Below are 18,494 nucleotides of genomic sequence, written 5' to 3'. Positions count from 1 at the left end.
TAATTTCTTTTAATTCATAAACCGGCAGGTAGAGTGCATGTGAATTCAATTTATATTGGTCAAATGATGTTACCAGTTTCCGTGGGTTGGAATTTTGGAAAGTGGTCAAGTACAACCACTATTAACTACAGTGATTGTTTCAGATTCCTGATTTCCTTCCGGAATAATGGGGAGAGAAATAACGGGAAACAGTGAAGTAAGCAAGTAACGCCCTTTTGTATGTTGAAGACGTACGTGTAAAATTATAGTCCTATAAGCAGGTCAAAGAAGTGCTGCTACACTTTGGTAGCATAGCTTGTTTAGGCTAGCCTACACTGTCCGATTAAACACTACTAGCCATAGGTGTAGGCTAGACTGAGCATTAGGCTATGTTCAGTCTTGCTTGCACAATCATTATAAATGTCAGGGTTACGGCGTAAGGTCAACTTAGGGTTCGTATTTTGTAATCTTTGAGTGGGTCAAGGGCCAGGGATTGTCCGCCCACGTAGCCTAGCCTAGGCCTATTCAAGTATGGACGCTGTAGCATATTCAGTATCCTTGCCTATCATTAGGCCTTTGGTTGATACTAGCTTGTGGATCGACTTTTCGTTTTCCTACAAACGAATTATCAGTTTTAGCAGACTGTTGATGATTTAGGCTGGGTTTCTTGCAATTTTATGGAATGGTCTTGGTAAGCAAAAATTGACAAACAGGCCTGTTTTGCATCAGCCTACTGATTTTATGAAATTTTGTTGGCTGAGTGAATCGCCTTATTAACAGGTTATGTGGCTAATAGTGATCGTGCCCAGCTATCATAAAAGTAATAATAAATCTACTTCATAGTACTGTATTTGATGGAAAAAAGAGACTATCACACATATCCCATATGTCGTACAAAACCCTAAAGTAATGAAAGTCTTGAAAACCATTTAAAGTTTAATGCTGTTAATTTTTAACATCCTGCCTACTTTCACAGTTAATAAATATTACCATATTAATCACTCATTTACCTGTGTTCAGAGTGACATTTGGCTAAGAGAAGTATGCTTCACATTCTTTTCACACAAACTTTTGTAACAGTTCACATTTAGTATTTCATGCTTAAGTATTGGTGTGGCAACTATAACAATTGATTTATTTAGATGTTTTTAATTTTTTGTGCAGCTGTTACCCCATGAGTTTTGAGTGTAATTTTACTACAATGTCATAATAATGTCATTGTCTGTTACAGGTTGAAACAAGCTTCAGTTGTTTCTTACAAAGTGACAAATATGATTAGGTGGTACAAAATTTGCTAGTACCTTAGAGGTGAGTGGGAATGGATGGTGGCATTAGTCCTAGCCTAATAAAATGGTTGCTGGCCTTTGTCAGTTGTTGGGTGGACTGGGTATTCAGTGGTTTGTTTACACAAACTAGGGTGCACTGTACCCCTAGCTAATTGATAATTTTTTTTTTTCCATTTTCAGAAGAGTTTGGCTATTGCAAAATTCACAACCACTTTAGATTAAAATGGCAGCCTATGGGTAAGTTGTGATGTACAATACCTTGTTTGATACTGAATTTTGTATAGTATGTATTTATAGTTTCACGCACAAATAGAAACCCTTTGTTTTTTCTTCTAATTTGTTATAGGCCAAGAAACTGGACAATTAAGATTGTGCTTAACTGCTGAGTATCATTGTCTTATATTGCCTTAAAATGATGCTACCATGGAGATCACTCACCAATAAACATATTCTTTTAACATTCTATTTTGACGAGACATAGTTCTCACTGGAGAAGTAACTTTATATCCTGCATTTCGCACCTGTGTGGTCACTGATTATAAGGGAGTTATTCAGTCCTTGATATATTCATCCCTTCCTGGTTTGAAGTTTTGGAGAATCACAAGAAGGCATGAATGAAAAGCAATATTTCCTGTATTTAATTACAAGCAACCGATTCATCTTATTAGAGATTTGTATCATCAGTTTGATGAAAACTACCCTTGAGAATCTGACAGAAGGAATAATTATGAAAAAGTGTTCAATCAAATAAAGTACAAAAAGAAAGCAAATTTAAAGATGCCAGTTGGATTGAAGTCAAAGAGTTTGTTGCATCTACATGGAGTATTAAGCTTCATTTGACAGTTGATTGTACTTTTGAATGATTGGAAATTAAATAGGAGTTGGTTTTTTCTGTATTCAGTCATTTTATTTGATATTTTGCTCAAAAAACCATCATTCTTAGAGTTAAGAATGTTATGTCAGTTTTCTGGTTTAACTATTTATCAATATTAATGATAACCTACACTACATTACTGAGTCACACTAAGTTCTAATGTATTTTTTTTGTTTCTTTCACTTGATGTAATGTAATAGCAATCCATTTGTTGTGGCCCCTCCACCTGAAGATGATGGTTCTCTGTCCCAGCTTCCTTCTCAGATACCCTCACAGGTAAGTCGCATTTTTTGCGTCAGTGTTTTTTTAATGGTACAACGTATATATGGACATCTGGGTCCCCCATAGTGTAGTAGTTTTGACACATTCCAGCAATCAGATTTCAAAGAATATTCATCTGGAAACACCTGGAGATCAAAATCTCTGTACAGTACATTGTGTACCACCTTTATTTCTTCTTCTTCTTCTTCTTCTTCTTCTTCTTCTTCTTCTTCTTCTTCTTCTTCTTCTTCTTCTTCTTCTTCTTCTTCTTCTTCTTCTTCTTCTTCTTCTTCTTCTTCTTCTTCTTCTTCTTCTTCTTCTTCTTCTTCTTTCTTCTTCTTCTTCTTCTTCTTCTTCTTCTTCTTCTTCTTCTTCTTCTTCTTCTTCTTCTTCTTTCTTCTTCTTCTTCTTCTTCTTTCTTCTTCTTCTTCTTCTTCTTCTTCTTCTTCTTCTTCTTCTTCTTCTTCTTCTTCTTCTTCTTCTTCTTCTTCTTCTTCTTCTTGTTCTTCTTCTTCTTCTTCTTCTTCTTCTTCTTCTTCTTCTTCTTCTTCTTCTTCTTCTTCTTCTTCTTCTTCTTCTTCTTCTTCTTCTTCTTCTTCTTCTTCTTCTTCTTCTTCTTCTTCTTCTTCATAGCCAGACCAAAATTATGCTCAGCGGTAACACAAAGTGAATATAGTGAGCATGAACATAATAAGAGTGATTGAAAAATTAATCAGAATGCTAAATTAATGACTTTTTTTTTAATTGTATCCCCTGCTCAATGTAGTTTCTTGTTGATCAGATTTATATTTTGATCATACTCTTGTATTACTATTTATATCTTTTCTGTTCTGTCTTTTGTGTCATACCTTTACACTCCCTTCAAATTCCAGTCAGAGGAGAGTTCTTTAATAGGTATTCATTTTTTTCATTAAACAGATATATCCAACTTCAGCCTCTACTCCAAGATGGACAACTGGTATGTGGGACTTTGAGAGCCATGACCATCCAAATGCTAGTGAATTACTTACAGTCCCAGACAGTACACATTACAAAGGCCTAGAATTCTTCAAAGAAGACTCTCAACCAAGGAAAGAAGTTTATTATCCAGAAAAACATTGGTTAAATAACCAAAAATTTTACGATTTTAAAGGTTTGGGTGAGGGAAATCATGGCCCCCTTAGATCCGTTTCTGAGATCCGTATCCTTTTACAATTGCAGAAGCTGAATGTTATTATCAGGTTTATTTTTGTTAGTTATGCATCCAATCTGAAGTATTTTATAAAAAGGAAGTTTTTTTTTTTTTTTTTTTTTTACAATAAGGGAATGTTAGCTACAGAAGTTCACCCTAAGTGCCTCAGCCTGAAAACGTCATAACTCTGAAAGTAAGTGTCATAATTATGCTGGAAAATAAGGGTCCTTGCACACCTTTGAAATCTTATTGTGAAAAAGTGCTGTGCCAAATGACCAGGACAGTTTTTGTGAAAAAGTATTGTGCAAAAGGATCAGGATGAAAGGTGATGCATTTAGAAGTTGTAATATATTTTGCTTTACATGGACTATATTATCACTAAGAGCCTCATGTGTTTTTTATGTATACAGTTACATAATGGTGACATGAGTTAACTTGAGTCCGATCACTGTTATTATTTGAAGGGCAGGAGAATGATTAATGCCCCATCTAATACAGTACCTACCTTAAGTAGTTCATGTATTACTATTAAATAGTATGGCTGGCCTGAAGGAAATGGTGAAGAGGAAGACATGGTTGAAATTTGACAAATGGGATGGATGAAAAATTGAAAGAAAAGAATGCAGTGTTGTCTGCAGGAATACTGCAAAGAACCTTCATACTACCATGGATATCATTCAGGTATGCTGTTGATTTGAACCCCTGTGGGAGCCCAGACTTATGAGGAAGTGTTATGTAACTCAGCTTTTTCTGATTAAACTACTTTCAAAGTCCCAAATATCAGGGGTTGAGCTTGCTTCTGTAACCACATCTGCTGTTGATGTGGTAGCCCTTACTAGGTCATAGAGTTACACCAATTTATCTGTGTTGCTTCTGGGCAGTTTCCTAGCATTTTCCAACATTCACTGAATATCATGTCATGATTTATTTTGGCAGTTATTTTACAGATTCCTGCCCTTCCTTACTCCAACCCTCCAAATTTATCTGTTTGGAAAGTCAGGCTTTTTATGATTAAAGGATTCATAAAAACTAACAACATTTAGATAATAAATTTTTTTAAAAATATAATAACCATAATCTGTGCCCTTCTTTCCCAACCACTCTTCCAGACTTAAGTTAGCACAGAGAAGTGTTGAATTGCCATGCAGTACAGTAGAGTATGACTTAGGCATGTGCAGCAGGACTTCTTTCTTACAATACTTGTCCTCTTTGGGTCATGAAGTGCTTGAAATCTTAGCAGATTTTAAAGAAGCATAAATAGATACAGTATGATGGATGTAGTATGAATGCTGTGCTGTTTCCCTTATGTAGGAAGACAAGGATCTTATTATATATGATGATTAGTTGAACAAGTTGGGATGTAATTAATATCTTTTACATATTTTTCACACAATATAAAAAAATTAACCCTTCAAAATTTTGCAGGGTTCCAGAATTCATTGGGGCAATTCACACTGACAAGTTATATAAAGAGCAAAGTTATTTTATTTTTCATGATATAAAGCTGCGTAATGGCTTGTTTTCAAGTTTAATGCATGTATTGTATTATAATACAGTGTGTTCAAATATAGAAAACAACAAAAAGGTACAAGTGATGCATTTGAAGTTTGGCAAAAACTTTTGGCCAACAACATCGTCAGATTCTCAAAGTGTTGAATAACTTTAGAATATCTCCAGAAAGCCTTGATACCGCAAATTTTAATAGCTCAGCTTTTTATCTTATGTTTTTAATTATTAATGGTGTTTCTTTCCTTAACAATGTCTCAGCTCCTCAGTACCAGTCCCTCTTTTCACAATTTCCTTATTTCAACATTGTTCAGTCTACAGTGTTTGATGATGTGTTTTGTTCAGGTAAGTAAAGTACTATGCATCTATGCAGTCAGTTGTAATTTATAGAATTTATGTTCAAATTACACAAGTAATGATACTTATGGAGCTGTCGTTATATTAATGATATTCTTGGCTCATTGTCAGCCACTGTCTTATGAGAAAGCATTTATTTACAAAATTTCTTGTAAATGAGGAAGTGATTTGTGTGTATTCATGTTTTTTATAATGATGTCCCTCCATTGCTCCTGGAGTGAATGCTATTTAATTTTCATATGAGAACTTTTCATATCTGCAAATAAATTGGGGTGATAATAAGCCTTAATTAGAAGTTATAGTGTTTCATGTAGTAAACCTGTAAAGGTTTTATGGTACACTTTCTGTTAGAGATTTTAATTTGTTTCATATATTAGTCTTGTGGTATTTTAGGATGTTAAATATCTTATATCAAGGATAGGTTTCAGAATTTTTTAAAGCCCATTGTTAGCTTGCATTTTGATGTATTTTTTATTGCTTGTGTATTTTGAAATCCTTTTTAAACTCCTCCATTCTAGATTGTTCTGTTGTCATCTCGGCACCTACAGGCTCTGGAAAAACTGTCGTTATGGAATTAGCAATACTGAGATTACTGACAGTTGCACAGGAAGAGAATTTGAGAGGTGATGATGGTGGCAGAATGCATCCAAAGATTGTTTACAGTAGGTTAATCTTTGGTCGTGTATAGAGTGAATTCTTTGTTAAGGTTATTGAAGAAAGAAATTTTATTGTAGATGTTAAATTTTGGTTGATATGGCTATTATGAGTGAAGTTTAAGAAACACTACACGTTGAATTTGTAGAAATATGGAATGTGTAATGATAGACAGTATTCACAACAGGTGAATGTGATATCTTCATGCATAATTGCCCAACTTTACTATGCATCAGATTTCACCTCTTATTCAAGAACAGTTACTTCAAGTGAGCCCTTCAAGTCAGAAAGTTGATTAGGTATTATATACAGTATCATTAAACTATTTCATAAAATTGTACCAATAATATTTCTACTACATTTTTAAATTCTGGTTTTTTTTAGTGGCACCGATGAAAGCACTTGTTTCTGAGCGTTATATAGATTGGAGACAAAGAATGAGTCCTTTGGGTATAACCTGTGCGGAAGTGACAGGAGACACAGACCAAGATGACATAGCTGTAATCAAAGACTCCCAGGTCAGGGGTTATATTGTTCATACACACATGTGTATAGTATACTGTAGTCATATTTGTGAATTATTGTTACTATCTTTAATTAATGGTTCATCGCCACTAGTATCAAAGATTTATTTTTATTTTTCTTTATTCTTGTGAAGATTGTGTTGACAACACCAGAGAAGTGGGACTCACTCACAAGACGTTGGAGAGACCATGCTACCCTCATGGAAGAGATCTCCTTGTTGCTGATTGATGAGGTAATATCCATGTAGCAAAGATGGCTTGATAAGTTTTCTTCCCTAAATTTTTAGAGAGATTAGTTATAGGCAAATAAGCAGTTTCCTACCTCTAAACAGATTAGTTTTTAAGAGGCTCTTTGTCCATTTGTTTCGAAGTCCATCTTTACTTTTAACACCAATTTGTTTGCATATAGTATGTAGAATTTGTATGGGAGCTGAGCTTGCTCAGTGGAAGCTTCTAATCTTGACTGAGACAGGCTGTTGTAACTTGGATTCATGGGTTTGTGGTGAAAATAACTAAAGATAAATCTGAAGATGAGAAGAGTAAAGGTTTAGACTTAAGTTAGCATCATTCTGATTGAACCTGTTTGTGCACCATTAAATGTTTGATAAAATTGAATGTGCAGCACAATATATTTTGTTCATGAAACTTACCTGTCAGATATATATAGCTCTATTCTCCGAAGGTCCGACAGAATTTCAAATTTCGCGGCTACACGAGTTCAGGTGGTTAGTACCATTCCCGCCGCTGGGAGGCGGTATCAGGAACCATTCCCATTTTCCATTCAGATTTTCTCTGTCGCCGTGTTGTCAACAACTGTTGTCTGCACCATAGGATTTGCTTTTTTCTAAATTACTGAGTATCTCATTGTCTTTTGGTATTTTGACTTTGGATCGGTAGATCGGCATACGCTTTTTTGACTTTTCTTTGGGTTTTGCTTTAGATTATCATTATGTCTGGGTCTAGCTCTGCTAGTTACCGTGCGTGTGTGATGTCTGAATGTAAGGTGAGGTTGCCGAAATGTTGACCCTCACACTATTTGTTCTAACTGTAGGAAGCATATATGCATGTTGAATGATAGGTGTGATGAATGTGCTTCTTTGTCTGAAAATGAATGGAGAGCGTATGATAAATATGTGAAAGTTGGAGCGTGATCGACTGAGGAGGTCTTCTCCAGGAGTGCTTCTCTTTGCGGAAGTGTTGATGTCGGCCCTAACTCCCTGTACCTTTAGATCCTAACTTGTGGTTTTGTCTCCTGCCCTGAGATCGTGCCTGTGGAGACTAATATGCTTTCCGCTATGATGGAATCGATTCATTAGAATCTAAGGTGTCAGCTCTCCAAGATAAGTGTTGTGAAGTGACTAGTGCCCCAGTGCAGTGGAGGGGGCGTCAGACCGGCCCCATCATGCCTCTGGGCCTGGACCTCTGCTGGACTCCCAGGACTCAGGGAGAGAGCATGTCGAAAGTCGAAGGAGGGTGACGGGAACCCCACCGGTCTGGCGTCCCTTCGGCAGGTCCTGAAGACGTTTCCCAGGCTGCCCAGGCTCGAACTCGTGTCTGGTCCTGAAGGATTGCTTCTCGCCTTCTGACACGCCCTCCCCACGCAGGGGTTGGAACTGGGATAGACTCTCGCCCTCTCAAGAGAAGCTTTAGGAGGAGGACGCTTAACGCCCTCTCTCCTACTCTGTGCTCCTCGCCAGAGTTTGTGGATGCGTTCCCCTGCAAAAGAAGTACCGGACGTCATCCCAAGAAGACGTTTTTGAGCGCCCAAGAGCTCTCCCTCAAGAGAAGAGGATTAGGACGCCCCTCGTCCTTCTGCCTCTAGGTTCCGTGATTCTCCAGAGAGAGAGCGTTACCAACGAGGACCCTTATTGCCTCCATGCAGCAGCAACTCTCCTGTTCATTGCAGAGAGAGTCCAGGTCCCGTCCTCGTCGGAAGGATGTTAGACTTCCAGTGAAGAGATCTAGGCGGTCCCTTCTCCTGCTCCTCGTTCGTCACCTTCGCCTGCTTCGCCTGCTCGTCGTGGAAGGAACCCTAGACTCTCTCCCAGAGGGTGTAGGGGAGGATCGCTTTTGACGCCACCCCAGGACGTCCTCCTCCTTCTTGTTCTAGACGTCATGTTCACCATTTTGTTGATGACGCTCGTCAGGCTTCTGACGCTTGTCATGCTGCCCGACGTGACGCCTGGCGGGACGATCCAGACGTTCGATGCTGCCAGACGACGCCTGCCAGACGCCAAGAAGCTCGTCATGTTGCCAGACGTGACGCCCGATGGACGTTTTTGACTCCCTTCAAGACGCTTTGGGTGCCGCTGCATGTCGGCTCGTTGGTTCCTGGTTCTCCAGCTGCTTTGCACGCCAGTTCCTCTTCCAAGCAGAGGTCCCTGGAATGTTTCCTCTCCAACTTCTCTCTGCTCTTCCCCGCCCGATGTTGGAGATAGACTCAGGTCTCGGAGTCTGAAGATGAGATGAAGGATCAGTCCTCGCTCGTGGACTACCAGATCCTCGCACAAGCTGTTGAAGGAATTGTTTCGACAAGTTTCTGCCGGCAGTACACTCTCCCTCCTTCTCAACTGACTTCTACTAAGTCTAGAAAGCTCCGGGATTTCTGAAGATGACTAAATCGCTCTCCACTAAGCTGGCCTTCAAGAAAGTCCATTTGTGGATGGACTCCCGCAAGGCTCAAGGAAAGGTGTTTCGCCCTTCCCCTTCAAGACTCTCGAAAAGCGGGATGTGGTATGAGACCGAGAAGACTTAGGCTTACGTCTTCCTTCCTCATCTAAGGGAGACTTAGCCTCATGTTGATTCGAGTAGGAGGTCTCATCTGTCGACGCCAAGATTCCTGGACTCTTTACGGAGATGGACCATCTTTTGAAGGGCCTTTTCAAGACGTTAGAAGTTTTCAACTTCCTTGACTGGTGTCTTGGAGCTTTGGACCTTAAGTCTCGGAGTCAGGACTCGATCTCCTTGTCGGACCTTTTGAGCGCCTTGTCTTGTATGGACAAGGCGGTCCGAGATGGTTCTGACGAATTGGCCTGTGACTTTGTACTGGAGTGCTCAAGAAGAGGTCTCTATTCTGCGGTTTCGCCACGAAACCTCCGTCTCAACAGCACAGAAAGGAGAACTGTTGTTTGCTCCTTTCCAATCATCTTTTCCCGGCTTCGATGGTAAGGACATCGCTGCAAGCCTACAAGAGAAGACCACAGGACCTGTTGGCTCAGTCATCAAGCGCCTGGGTTCCTGTGACCTCGACGACGTCAAACCGTCAACATTCTCCCAAGATGAAGAAGCCCTTTACATATGACCATCCTCAAAGCCTTCTTCTTGAGGAAAGAACCCTCTCGAGAGGTAAAGCCCTTGCTAGAGGTAGGGGCAAGAAGTGATGTGATTCTCCAGATACCAGTGGGTGCCAGGCTTCTTGCGTTTTCAAGTCTGGAAAGTGAGAGGGGCAGACAGTTGGTCCTTTCGGTTTTAGAGAAAGGATACAAGATCCCTTTCCTTTCTCCCCCCATAAACCTTTCGCCTGGACCTTTCCGTCGTCGACGGTCCAGAAAAAACAAGAGATCCTATACGACCTGCTGCGGCAAATGCTCGTCAAGAGAGCAATAGAACAGGTCTTAGACCTGAATTCCCTTGCTTCTACAACAGGCTGTTCCTGGTCCCGAAACAGTCGGGAAGTTGGAGACCTGTGCTGGCATGTCAGCAGCCTGAACCGTCTGCAATGAAAGAAACTTTCAAGATGGAGACGGCGCAGTCTGTTCTAGGAGCCTTAAGACCTGGGGATTGGATGGTATCCTCGACCTTCAGGACGCAATTTCCAAACAACATCCTCAGTCAAGGAAGTTCCTGAGGTTTCTTGAGGGGAAAGGTGTATCAATTCAGAGCTCTTTGCTTTGGCCTGTCCACAGCTCCCATGATTTTCACCGTCATCATGCGGAATGTAGCAAGGTGGCTGCATCTGGCAGGCGACGGGTGTCGCTCTACTTGGACGACTGGCTGATTCGAAATTACCATCGAGGAGAGGTGTCTGGAGGATCTTCAAGCAATTTAAACCTGACGAAGGAACTCGGCCTGCTGGTCAACTTTGAAAAGTCACACCTGACTCAACGCAGTCCATCGTGTATCTGGGGATTCAGATGGACTCAGTGGCTTTTCGGCTTTTCCCGTCCCCCGAACGTCAACAGCTGTGCTCTGGAAAAGTCCTGGCCTATCCTAGGGAAAGAAACGTTTCGCAGGGAGTGGATGAGTCTGCTGGGGACCATTTCACTGGAAAAGTTTGTTTTCCTAGGGGGACTACATCTCAGGCCTCTTCAGTTCTTCCTGCAAGACAACTGGGAAGACAAGGAAAATCTCGAGTTGTCTCTCAAACTTTAAAAAAAAGTGAAGGAGCATCTCAGGTGGTGGTTGGATCCCTCGAGGCTTTCAGAGGGCGTGTCTCTCAGCCTTCCGAACCCTGTGTTGTTCTCCGACGCCACAATGTCGGGGTGGGGAGCAACACTGGGCAAGAGAGAAGTGTCAGGCATCTGGAGAGGGGAACAGGTGACCTGGCATATCAATATGAAGGAATTAGGGCGATTTTTCTAGCCCTTATTCTTCCAAGATCAAGTGTCCGGTCGCAAAGTCCAGGTAAACGCGACAATACCACTGCTCTATCTTACCTGAAAAAACAGGGAGGCACTCATTCTTATTCCCTGTTCGTTCTGGAAAAGAGATCCTGTTGTGGGCGAGTTCCAGGAACGTACAGATCTTGACGCTCAGGTTCGTGAGCAGGCGCTCAGAACGTGAGAGCGGACCTGCTAAGTCGGATCATCAACTGCTCCCGACAGAGTGGACTCTGAACCAGGAGGTGTGCCAAAACTGTGGGGTTTATGGGGTTCCCTGTAGTAGACCTGTTTGCAACGTCAAAGAACAACAGGCTTCCGCTTTACTGCTCTCCTGTCCTGGATCCAGGAGCAGTGTCAATAGACGCCCTTATTTTGGGACTGGTCTAATAAAACCTTTACGCTTGAGAAATCCCTCCCTTCAAGATCCTGGGAGAAGTGGTCAGGTGGTTAGCTGCCGCAAGATACGCAGGATGACTCTGATCGCCTCCGTATTGGCCTTACAAGGAGTGGTTTCCGGAGGTAATGTCGCTTCTGGTAGACTTTCCAAGGGTGTTACCTCTTCGTCCAGATCTACTCAGACAGCCCCACTGAACGATACTCTCAAAACCTCTCCGCCAATGGTCTGACTGCGTTCAGACTATCGAAATGCTGGCGAGAGCGAGAGGTTTTTCAAGCAGGTGGCAAGAGCGATCGCGAGAGCCAGGAGAACATCCTCGATCGCAGTTTACCAATCGGCGGGCCTTTTTCGGCAGTGGTGTACTCTTCCTCCTTCCTCGACCACTGTGAGCTGATTGCAGACTTCCTTCTTTTCCTTAGGGAAGTTCCGAAGTTGGCAGTCTCTACTATTAAGGGGTATAAGAGTATGTTGTCGGCGGTCTTTCGGCACAGAGGATTAGATATCGCCAACAATACGGACCTCCATGACCTCATTAGGTCGTTCGAGACGACTAAGGTGCCTCAGTTTTTGGTTCCATCTTGGAACTTGGACGTGGTTCTTAAGTTCCTGATGCAAAGCCCTTTTTGAACCCCTTCATGCTGCTTCTTTGAGGGACTTAACAAAGAAGACTTTATTTTTAGTTGCTCTTTCACTGCAAAGAGAATCAGTGAGATTCATGCAATATCTAAGTCAGTTGGTTTTAAAGGAGACGATGCGATGTTTCTCTCCAACCAGCATCTCTTGCCAAGAATGAGAACCCGTCTCACCCTGGCCCAAGTCCTTTGAATTGAAAGGTTTGGCGGGTATTCTGGGTCAGGAACCAGAAAGACTGCTATGCCCTGTTCGGGCTCTAAAGTTCTACTTGAACAAGACAAAAGAGTCGAGAGGTCTGGATAGGTTATGGTGCTCGGTGAGAAGACCTGACGTCCCCATGTCTAAGAATGCGCTGGCTTTCTTCTTGAGGTCCACCATTCAGGAAGCTAAGAGTTGTCAGGAGAGTGACTTCAACTTTGAAAGTTAAAGCGCATGAAGTTCTAAGGCAACGCCAGTAGCCTTTCAAAAGAACATGGCTCTGAACGAGATTATGAATGCCACCTTTGGAGAAGTCATTCTGTGTTCGCCTCATTACCTAAAGGACGTAAGAACAGTCTATGAGTCTTGCTGTTCATTGGGACCTTACGTTTTGGCTGGTTGGATCTTGGGAGAAGGAGGCAGTTGACTCCTTTAATGTATGGTTAGGAATAGTTTTTAAAATTTTTTTGGTTGTGTTTTTATGGTTGTGGGTAGACTGTGGGGGCAGTCTTCCCTTTCCTTAGTTTTTTACTAGTCACGATGTTTGGTAGGTCAGGTGGTTATTTTTGTCTCTTTGCTTCCTTCTGAGGGCTACGATCTGGGCACATAGTGGTCACGTCCCTCCTTGACAGATCGTCTGGAACTCTCCAACCTTATAGGTCTCTACCTCATTGAAACTCCAGTAAAGCAGACGCAGACTTGGGTGACAGTAATCACGAAGTCAGCTATGCTAAAAGGTAAGGGAACCAAGATGTGTAATCATCTACATTGTTTTGTTTCTCAATCCTATGCTGTCTCTGCCCACCGCCAATGGTGCGATTCAGCTATATATATATCTGACAGGTGAGTTTCATGAACAAAATGATATTTTAATGATAAAATAAGGTTTGTTCATACTTACCTGGCAGATATATATCTTAGTGCCCACCCTCCTCCCCTCAGGAGACAACGGCACTATGAAAATCTGAATGGAAAATGGGAATGGTTCCTGATACCCGCCCCAGCCGCTGGAATGGGTACTAACCACCTGACCGGCCACTGGTTCTGAAATTTGAAATTCTGTCGGACCTTCGGAGAATACAGCTATATATATATCTGCCAGGTAAGTATGAACAAACCTTATTTTATCATTAAAATATCATTTTTCTTGTATTTCCTCAGTAAGCTGAATGTTTTCAAATTTGCTGGCTATGATTAAATTGAATATGCAGGACTGTATATTTTGCTTGTATTTCAAGTTTGCTGGCTAAAATCTTACCATTAGGTGATTTAGATTGGATTGTTACCTGCACCTAGTCATCATAGTTTGATGAATTTGAAACAAAAATGTAAAGCCCATTTGATTCACTGAAAATGAAAGCTGGGAAAACTGTAAGTAGGGAAAAAGAAGGAATTAGATATGTATTTTAAAGTTGACATCTGATCATAGTTTTTCAGTGACTAAATGTTTTTGTGAGCTGTTATACTAGCTGAAATTATAAGTTCTTGTAAACAAAATCTGATACTTTCCAAGTTTTAGTTTCAATTTTCTGTTTTAGGTACATGTATTAAATTGTGAGGATAGAGGTCCCACCCTAGAAGCAGTTGTCTCTAGAATGAAAACTATTCGAACAACCAGACCTATGGACATTTATGGCAACATTAGGTCAGTCAAACAATGGTTACTTCAAGCAATATCTTTAACTGTAGACAGGTTGTAACCTTCTGCTCCTCCAGAAAAGAATATCAACTTCTTTCAGGGGTTTGAGTGGGTTAAGGTGTACAGTACATGTACTGTAATAGGCATTAAAAGTCTTTTAAAATGTTCTCTCATAAGGTGTCATTTTGCTGATTTCCTGCCTTTATACTGGTATCTTTTTTTAAGTATTTTTTATTACATTGTCTTTCAAACCAGTCCATCTCCATAATTTTCTTCAGACTGAAATGAAAATATTATCAGAGCAGGTAAGGACTTTTTATTGAACTATCGAATTGTTTGGAATGGTTTTATAGTTATGAGTGATGTCATTGTATCTTTTTTTTTTTCCAGATTTGTAGCAGTTCAGCAACCATTCCCAATGTATCAGATGTTGCAGCTTGAATTTCAGACAATAAAGGACCTGCAGTAGCTCACAAGTTAGTAAAATGCTTTATGTATTTTACATAAATTATTACTATATACTGTATTATGAATCTTGTTAGGTTTTGCAAGGGAAAAGATGCCCATACATATATAGATTAACTCATCTCCTTGTGTCAAGAAGAGTAATTTAGGTTTTTATCCTCAAGAACTAGCTTCAACAAAATTTCCTCATTTGCAGAGAACTAGTGTATGAACAAACTTTATGCCCTTTGCAACATTTCTATGGCTTCAAGCTGCCTGAGTTAAGGTAAAAAGGGTGGAGGACAGAGAAAAATGGAGTGAACTCATTTCACTTCCAACCCTTAGAGGGAAAAACTGTGTAAAAATTTTGGTTATGATGATGGTAGTTGATTATACATTAAAAAACCAGATTTTAATGTATATATGGTATTTCCCAGTGTCCAAGTCAATGAAACCTTGAAGACGTGCCCCAATGTTGACTGTCAGAATTTTGAAAAGAATGAATAAAATAATTTGGCAACACACATGATTTGGTGGTTTAGTTTGGCTTTGCCATCTGCTGACGTTCAACCATCCCAGTGCATTGAAGTAGTGTGACTTTTCTTGGTACAGCGTATGGATTGTTTTTCAGTCAGTTTATTTAAAAGATACTTTTTTTTCAAGTTCATTGACTTTAAAATTGGATAAGCTTTTCTCAAGATGACATACAATCAGACTGAAATATTTTGAACAGATTATGAAAACATAGTGTACAGTATAAACTGCTCAGCTGTGTTACATCAGAAGTGATCTAGGCTAACAAGGAAAAGTAACTTACAGGTCTAGGATGTGTGGTAAGTTTCCAAGAATTGTTTTAATAAAAAAAATACCATCTCCACCCCCAGGAAATACATTATGTATGGATTCTTAGTTTCAGTATACTGGATTGTTAATTTACTGTATTAATTTTTTAGTTTTTGTCAAAGTTTAGAAAATTAGGTTTAATATTGCAATATAAGGGATTATTTTGTGGTCAAGTTTATTTTTCTTTTTTGGCAGGTTAGAGGAAAGATTGCGTCCCGTCAAGCTCCAGCGTGTTGTACTGGGTTATGATTGTCATGAGAATTGGTCTGATTTTCGTTTTGAGATCTCTCTCAATTACAAACTTCCATCTGTCATTGCCACTTACAGCAGTAATAAACCAACCCTTGTAAGTACTGGCAAGTAGCTGTGTAGTACAGTAAAAGGGAGTCTTTCATTAAAATGCCAATCAAATTGTAAAAACTAGATTTCAAGGCAGACCAAAATAATAAAGGAATTTGAATATAATTTATTTGTAGAGACACTTGCCTTCTCACAACTTATATAAAACTGGTTATTCCATTTTGCATATTGTATATACTTCATACACTGTACTGTATATACTGTTTTGAAGGGGGTCTCAATAGCCTTTCCTTCCAGTTAAGATTTCCATAGGAAATTAGGGTATGGTGTCACTGCCTTTGGGTGCTTTATCATGGGGACCTCATGCCAATGATCTCAAACCTTGGAAAATATCTCAGCCTCTTGATCTGTGACCTAGTGCAATGTTCTGTTTGAGTTTCTTTCCTGAAAGTGACCAGCTAGCATACTCTTCTTTGATAATTTATTTGTGTATTGATTTAAATACTGGGATTTTTATTAATTATTGTTGGTGGTCTTTCATATTTGCTCTTCTTTCTTGTTTTATATACAGTATAGTGTTTCTGCTCTGTGGCATAAAGTTAGGGCAATTCACAGCCTTTTATCTCTTCATAGAAATTTCTGCTTATTATAAATGACTATACAGTCCTTATCTTAAAAAGTGTTAGATAACAATAAAACTAAAGTACAGTAGACTTGGTCTTAGAAAATTTCACAATCATGCTTATTAAATCTTCTTGAAAGTCATCACTTTCCTTGTAATTTGAATGTTTAAAATACAGGCCCCTTTACAGCTTTTAATGATAGCCTTTAATTTACAACTTTGATGTTATGAACTGTCATAAATACAGCTGCAGATGCCATTAAAAACACTAAGTTTGGTTTTAGAGAATGTAGGACTTATTTTGCTTAATTTCTCAGATACTTAGAATAATCATTAAAAACTATCATTCTATCATATCCCCCTGTAAAAGTTAGGTTTCCTCCCATGGAATGCAGCCCCCTTCATGTTTGCACATGAGAATGAAGTAGACAGGTGCACAGATATGGCAGAAATCAAAGCTACCGGGTAGAACACAGTTTAGACTTTCAATAATCTTCCAAAATATTTTGTTATACTTTTATTTATCACAGGTTCCATTGCACAGATTTAAAATCAGATATATTGCACCCTATTGTAATAGTTCTCATGTCTTGGTACGTCTCTCTCAACATTTAAATTTCAGCTGCTCTTCCATGTTCTCTTTATTTATTTTTTTTTTATTTTTTATTTATTTATTTTTTTTTTTGTCCCTCCCCTAAATGTTTAGAAAGTTTTTTTGGATTGTATGAGCAGCAGTTCCTGGTTTTGGCGATCGTGATGTTAAGTTTGAGATATCAGAGGTGTTGAACTGAACTGCATGTCCTGTGGTTTCGTTTTTTACAGATTTTTGTTTCAACCCGTAAAAGTGCACAGACAACTGCTTCAGCGTTAATTCAGCATGGCCGTTTTGTTAGAGATGCCAAACATAAACAGCTGTTGCTGACTGTTGCTAATTCCCTTAGAGACAGCAGATTGAGAGGTGAGTTTGAAAATGGTTTCCTATCGTCTCATTGTAATATTTGTCGTAAACAAGCTTGTATTTTAGAGTTCATTGGGAAATTGTTGCTCAAACAGCTTGAACCAGTTGATGGAAAGAATGTTATGTAGCCTGTATATACTTACTGATTTCCATAATTGTAACCTCCCAGATGTTTTAGATTTAGTGTTAACTATCAGTTCTTTTACTTTAGAGAATGTTTGTATTTAGTGTCAGTTCTTTTACCTTACAGAATGTGTCATGTGCGGAGTTGGTTATCACCATGCTGGCGTTGATGTGCAAGATAGGAGGTATATTGAGGAAATATTTATTGTTGGAGAGTTATTAGTTTTGGTAGCTACTAGCACTTTGGGTAAGTACTGTACTGGATGTCAACTAATTAACAGTTTTAAGCCATCCCATTTTTGGTTTTCCTTAAACTTTTTAAGTTGATGGTATGATTTAAGTTTTGAAGAAATTAATTTTAAACACAAATTAATTTTTAGGGTATACTGTAGAGTATAAACAAAAAATAAAAAAATGTAGTGAAAAAAGTTTGATTGGTTTGACAACTCATTCCTTACAAACTTTTGAACCGCAGTAACTAATAATCATGATTTTGACATAATCTGTATCATTTCCAGAGTACAGGTATTGGGAAATAATTTTTAGTATAGATCATCCAATAATTAAAATGTACAAATGTCATGTAACTGCATTGTAAAGATCCTTGGAATGTATGTGTTGGCCTTGTAGTTTTCATCTTGATCCATGATGTTTTGTTTTGGGGATTTGTTTCTAAAATCCTATCGAAAATACTAAGAGAATTAGTACAGCAAAAATGCAAAATCACTTCACTTTCCTGCACAAAACAGATTATCTTTGCTTTGTTCACTTTTGTTATTTAGATAAATTCTCTTAATGGTAATAAATGTTTTGAGTAGACAACTTATGGAAAAACATTGAAAACAACTCCAAGTCCATGATATATGCTAGAACTGCCTGGTATAGTAAAGCAATTACTGCATAGCATTTTAATGGCAGTTGACCACCCAGGGTTGAAAAGTTAAGTAAAGTTTTTTGTAAATTATAAATTGTTCTTTTATGTTGTCCAGGCCTGGAAGTTGATAGGAGGGCCATGTTTTTATTTTATTCTTATGGTTTTCTTTAATTATAGTAAAACAAAAATGAATTGAGCTCTCCGATGTGGGTGTTTGGGTCCTCTCCACGTGCTTAATCTCCGCACATCT

The 18,494-nt window shown here is 39.2% G+C and overlaps 1 protein-coding gene across 1 annotated transcript in view; it reads left to right on the top strand.

Moving 5' to 3' along the window:
• The first annotated feature begins 81 nt into the window (after positions 1-81).
• LOC136826967 (probable ATP-dependent DNA helicase HFM1) overlaps positions 82-18,494 on the top strand; it is a 189,103-nt gene continuing 170,690 nt past the window's right edge. The window contains 13 exon segments of the mRNA XM_067084575.1: positions 82-196; positions 1,446-1,502; positions 2,340-2,415; positions 3,319-3,580; positions 5,339-5,422; positions 5,953-6,096; positions 6,473-6,606; positions 6,747-6,845; positions 13,980-14,090; positions 14,471-14,556; positions 15,563-15,713; positions 17,112-17,247; positions 17,498-17,617. Of these exon segments, the coding sequence (XP_066940676.1) occupies positions 1,489-1,502; positions 2,340-2,415; positions 3,319-3,580; positions 5,339-5,422; positions 5,953-6,096; positions 6,473-6,606; positions 6,747-6,845; positions 13,980-14,090; positions 14,471-14,556; positions 15,563-15,713; positions 17,112-17,247; positions 17,498-17,617 (1,417 nt within the window). The 5' untranslated portion in view covers positions 82-196; positions 1,446-1,488.

Source organism: Macrobrachium rosenbergii, chromosome 41 (genome assembly GCF_040412425.1).
Source record: "Macrobrachium rosenbergii isolate ZJJX-2024 chromosome 41, ASM4041242v1, whole genome shotgun sequence".
Taxonomy (NCBI): domain Eukaryota; kingdom Metazoa; phylum Arthropoda; class Malacostraca; order Decapoda; family Palaemonidae; genus Macrobrachium; species Macrobrachium rosenbergii.
Note: the sequence above shows the minus strand (reverse complement) of the source record. Positions and strands in the feature narration are given on the sequence as shown.